The sequence below is a fragment of the Terrapene carolina genome, unplaced genomic scaffold, assembly GCF_002925995.2.
Source record: "Terrapene carolina triunguis isolate 2854851 unplaced genomic scaffold, T_m_triunguis-2.0 Scaffold68, whole genome shotgun sequence".
In the NCBI taxonomy this organism is placed as follows: domain Eukaryota; kingdom Metazoa; phylum Chordata; order Testudines; family Emydidae; genus Terrapene; species Terrapene triunguis.
The window spans coordinates 25451411-25457410 of NW_020664419.1; the positions used below are offsets into that span (position 1 = coordinate 25451411).

General features: G+C 38.2%; 1 protein-coding gene across 1 annotated transcript in view; it reads right to left on the bottom strand.

Moving 5' to 3' along the window:
- The window catches only part of CELSR1 (cadherin EGF LAG seven-pass G-type receptor 1), a 273393-nt gene that overhangs the window by 107470 nt on the left and 159923 nt on the right, over positions 1–6000 (bottom strand). Inside the window, exon 4 of the mRNA XM_026648694.1 lies at positions 4633–4748. Coding sequence (XP_026504479.1) covers positions 4633–4748 — 116 coding nt within the window. The remainder of the gene's footprint in view (positions 1–4632; positions 4749–6000) is intronic.

Below are 6000 nucleotides of genomic sequence, written 5' to 3' on the forward strand. Positions count from 1 at the left end.
ACTATCCCTTAAATACACCCTGATTATTCAAACAGTACAGACTACAGTTTAATATCTGGTCTACATTTACCTTGAAAGGGGCCTCAATCATTGATAAGGATAATGAAAAATTATGCTAAAAGTTCATAAGCAAGCTTTTGTGAAGAAAGACACATTGATCTCTAATTATTTTATCTTGATCTCTGCTAAAAAAAATAAATGTTGTTACATGTTACTCCACAGGCAAAACTGACTGCCAATATGTCCAAAACTTGTACCTTCATGTTAATTTTTACCCATGTATACAAAACAAACCATTCTCCTTCCAAAGAGAACAGCATCTCTAAATATATTGGGCCAAATTCTGCTCTCATTTGCCCTGGTGCAAATCCAAATGAAACTTCATTGATTTAAATGGATTCCCCAAATATACACCAGCTGAATTTAGCCTATTCTCATTCATCCTCAGGCTGTCTTCCTAACAATCTGGTTCTTGTTTAGACAAGGAAAGGACAGGCAATACAGAATAAAACAAAACTCTCAAAACAGAAACACATTATTTCATAACACTTACCCATTAAAAAAAGTCTATCTTAAAACATGCTTTTGAGCTCTGTAGGAATAATGAAGAAATAAAACTAGAACCATTTAAACATAAAGTGCCAATGTTGCTCACAAGTACGTTGGTGTAAATCAATGGAGTAAATATAAATGGATTTACAGTGGTGCATTTGCGAGCACCCACACTCCAGGGGAAGTTAGGCTTCAAATTCTATTGGTCTTACATTTTGTAAAATTGTATTTTAAATAAAACCCAAATTGCAGCCAGATGGGACCCAATAACATCCCTTTTAAAGTAGAAAAAATTAAAATAATAGGATTATTTCATTTAGAAAATGCATATGTTATTATATGTACATATATATGAATAAATATACACACAAACATGCTAAAGGAGCACTCAAGGAAGATAAGGCTGTCACAGAGAAGAGGAATGAATTCTTTGCATCATCTTCACTGCAGAAGATGTGAGGGAGATTCCCACACCTGAGCCATTCTTTTTAGGTGACAAATCTGAGGAACTGTCCCAGGTTGAGGCGGCAACAGAAGAGGTTTTGGAACAAATTGATAAATTAAACTATAACGAGTCACCAGGACCAGACGGTATTCACACAAGAATTCTGAAGGATCTCAAATATGAAATTGCAGAACTACTAAATAGTGGTATGTAACCTACTGCTTAAATCAGCCTCTGTTCCAGATGACTGGAGGAAAGATAACATAACACTGATATTTTTTTTAAAGTTCCAGAGACAATCATGGCAATTACAGACTGGCAACCCTAACTTCTGTACCAGGCAAACTGACTGAAACTGTAGCAAAAACAGAACTATCAGACACATAGTTGAACTTGGTATGTTAGGAAAGAAGCAACGTAACTTTTGTAAAGGGAAATCATGCCTCACCAATCTATTAAAATTCTTTGAGGGGGTCAACAAGCATGTGGACAAGGGTTATCCAGTGGATATAGTGTACTTGGACTTTCAAAAAAGCCTTTAGTAGACCCCACACCAAAGGCTTTTAAGGAAAGTAAGCTGTCATGGGTTAAGAGAGAAGGTCCTCTCATGGATCAGTAACTGGTTAAAAAATAGGAAAAAGGGTAGGAATAAATTGTCATTTTTCACAATGGAGAGAGGAAAATAGAAGATCCCCCAAGTATCTGTACTAAGACCTGTGCTGTTCAACATATTCATAAATGATCTGGAAAAAAGGGTGAACAGTGAGGTGCCAAAATTTGCAGACAATACAAAATTATTCAAGATAGTTAAGTCCAAAGCTGACTGCGAAGAGTTACAAAAGAATCTCAAACAACTGGGTGACTGCGCAACAAAATGGCAGATGAAATTCAAGATTGATACGTGCAAAGTAGTGCACATTGGAAAACATGATCCCAACTATACATACAACATGATGGGGTCTAGATTAGCTGTTACTAGTCAAGAAAGAGATCTTGGAGTCATCATGGATAGTTGTCTGAAAACATCTGTTCAATGGGAGCGGCAGTTAAAAAAGCTAACAGAATGTTAGGAACCACTGGGAAAAGGATAGCTAATAAGACAGACAATATAATGCCACTATATAAATCCATGGTACACCCACACCTTGAATACTGTGTGCAATTCTGGGTGCCCCATCTCAAAAAAGATATATTGTATTAGAATTGGAAAAGGTACAGAGAAGAGCAACAAAAATGATCAGGATTATGAAACAGCTTCCATATAAGAAGAATTAAAAGATTGGGACTCTTCAGTTTAGAAAAGAGATGACTAAGGAGAAATATGATGGAAATCATGAATGGTGTGAAGAAAGTGAATAAGAAAGTGTTATTTCCCCCTTCACACAACACACAAACCAAGGGCCACCAGTGCTTAATTTGTGCTAGGGCTGAGCCCTGGCACCCCTAAGCTTGGCAGTTCATTGCCCTGGCACCTCTGGGATTGCCACATTAGTTATGAAAGTAAAAAAATTTCTTGAGCCCAGGCACATCTTTCATTACAAATTAAGCACTGGGGGGTCACTCAATAAAATTAGTTGGCAGCAGCTTTTAAACAAACACAAGGAAGTACTTCTTCACACAATGCATAGTCAACCCGTGGAACTCATTGCCAGGGGATGTTGTGAAGGCCAAAAGTATAAGTGGGCTCAAAAAAGAATTAAATATGTTCATGGAGGATAGGGCCATCAGTAGCTATTAGCCAAGATGGTCAGGAGCACAACCCCCTATTCTGGGTGTCCCTATATTTCTGACAGCCAGAAGCTGGGACTGGACAACAGGGGATGGATCACTCAATAATTACTCTCTTCTGTTCATTCCCTGCGAAGCATCTGGCACTGGCCACTGTTCGAAGACAGTATACTGGGCTAGATGGACCACTGGTCTGATCCATACTATATAGCTGGCCCCTACTATATTGCTTCAGGACAAAATAAGTTCAACAAGACAAATAACCTGCTCTTGTATCATGGCTGTTCCTATTTTTAATACCACTCTCTTCTTCCTCTCAATAAAGAAAGTGTTTGAGGCACTGTCAGATAACTGATGCTATCCAGATGAAAATCATCATCTAGCCCTTTTGTCAATCATTAGTTATCTGTCCTGTCGCATTCAGCAAACCTAGAAGTAATTCCTTTCAGCCAAATGTGTTAAATCTATTCATGGACTGGTACAGAGATGTGAGATTTTCATTAGAACTTGAGACAAAACCCACTGAAGCCAATGAAAAGACTCCCGATGTCCTTAGTGGGCTTTTGTTCAAGCCCTTAGCTATGTATTGACAGCTTCACATCCCATTTTTATTGTGGTAATGACTGATTAGTTTGGTTCTTCTAGTTCCTCAGCAGCTTCTAGTTTACTCAGCAGTTGCCATCTGGAGGTGCCGTATATATGCATCAGTGAACTTTACTGACAATAATGTTTATTGACCACAGAATAAAGAGTGATAATTTTTTTTCTTCTATCTCGCTTTTAATTTTTTCCCTTCTCTGAGGAATAATTTTTGGATAACATGTATACAGTACATTCCCTTGGTGATGCATTATAAGATCAAACCCCCACACATTGGTGAGGAGGCCAACTTTCAGCCTAATCTTTTATTGCAGAGTTATAAATGCCCTATGGGCTTTATAACTGGTATGCTGACAAGCCCTTATCTACATAGTGGGTGCCACCATTATAATATAAAGCCTGCCACAAGCTGAAACATCTTACTAATCTCATCACACATTATGTCATGAGAGTTACTGACTATGCAGGATCTGCAGCTTAATGCCCCATCTAATTAAAAGAATACTAGTAGTAATATTAACTACAGCAGATGAGCACCTATGATTACGAAAGAACAATGACCCATCTTTAAATGTTTGAATGCCATGGGAGTTTATAGTGAACTGTTGCCTACCAAAAAGCACCTCTTCCAAAACATCAGTCTTCACTTAACGAGTACCAAGCAGCTACTTGATGTGTAGTAACACTGGCAGTTCTCTTCTCAAGCTCATAGCTCTCTTTAATCTTCCCCTTTACTTAGAAATGCTGAATTATTGATACTGCCCAACAAATACAAAGATTGTGCACTCTCTTTTCCGCCCTTACTTCCAAGGACTGAGAGGTTGATCTAATATCTAAAGCCCTCTGTTCCTCTAGGGCCCAATTCTATTCCCATTGAAACCAAGAGGAGTTTTTCAATGGACTTCAGTAGGATGTGGATCATGCCCTCGGTGTGTCGTTCTGTAGTTAAAATGGTTTGATAAATGCCCTATGTTGTAACGGTTGATGATAAAAGAGCTGCTGAATCCAAACCACAAAAATAAAAAAATAAAGAATACAAAAAAAGAAAGTAAAAAGATCTGGGTAAATGAACTGTTATACAATACAATAGTGCAATGTTAATCATTTGTACAAAAGAGCAATAACTCGGTAAAGTTTTAAACTTAATTAAAATCTTTAATTTGGGATCTATGAATCAATCTAGGAAACCACATAAAATCTTTAATGAGGTTCATTTCAAAATGCAGTGAGATGTTCTCTTCTCCGTAAAGTTATTGCTAGTATTTACATATAAAAGTATCAAACTAAATGGGCAAGGAACACCTTACCTGCAGAGAATGTTAGTTGGATCTGTTCTTCAATGATCTCAAGAGCAATAAAGTCATGTTTCTCATTAAAACGTCCATTGTAGAGGAGCAGAGCATTCCTTTCTCTGGTTGCAAACCTGTAACATGCAGACACAAATTTCATATTTAATTATCTACAAAGTGAAGAACATACAATCCAGCCACTCTGAAAATAATAAATAAATAAATTAATGGAGATATCCCATCTCCTAGAACTGGAAGGGACCTTGATAGGTCATCGAGTCCAGCCCCCTGCCTTCACTAGCAGGACCAAGTACTGATTTTGCCCCAGATCCCTAAGTGGCCCCCTCAAGGATTGAACTCACAACCCTGGGTTTAGCAGGCCAATGCTCAAACCACTGAGCTAAAATAGATGACATAAAAGCTACCAGTCACCATGATCTCAAGACAGAATGCAGCACTGTAACTGCATAATGCATCTCTCTTAAAATTCATTCTCCTTTGTTACCCCTTTCGCCAGCAAATAATAAAATTAAGATAATTAGCAGTACATATTATTTTGATGTCTACAGGAGTCAGCAAGGGAGGACCTTCCAGTGGTCAGAATGGACTGAGTTATTATTTTTTGTTGAGTGTCCGAAAGTGTGAAATTCTACAGCCTAAATTCAAAATGATGCAGTGAGGGTCATACATAGATGAAAAAGAGTCGAGGAGGGGAAAGACAAGACTTACATTAATAATGTCACATGGTTAATCAGGGCTTGATCCTGCACCAGTCAAGTCAATTGGGAGTAAGGCTGTCATAACTATAAAGGGAAGGGTAACAGCTCTCCTGTGTACAGTATTAAAATCCCTCCTGGCCAGAGACTCCAAAATCCTTTTACCTGTAAAGGGTTAAGAAGCTCGGGTAGCCTGGCTGACGCCTGACCCAAAGGACCAATAAGGGGACAAGATACTTTCAAATCTTGGGGGGGGGGAAAGACTTTTGTTTGTGCTCGTTGTTTTAAGGGGTTGTTCGCTCTTGGGACTGAGAGGGACCAGACATCAATCCAGGTTCTCCCCATCTTTCTAAACAAGTCTCTCATATTTCAAACTTGTAAGTAAAAAAGCCAGGCCAGGCGTCTTAGTTTTACTTTGTTTTCTCAACTTGTAAATGTACCTTTTACTAGAGTGTTTATCTTTGTTTGCTGTACTTTGAACCTAAGACAGAGGGGGGTCCTCTGAGCTCTTTAAGTTGGATTACCCTGTAAAGTTATTTTCCATACTGATTTTACAGAGATGATTTTTACCTTTTTCTTTAATTAAAAGCCTTCTTTTTAAGAACCTGATTGATTTCTCCTTGTTTTAAGATCCAAGGGGGTTTGGATCTGTATTCACCAGGAGTTGGTG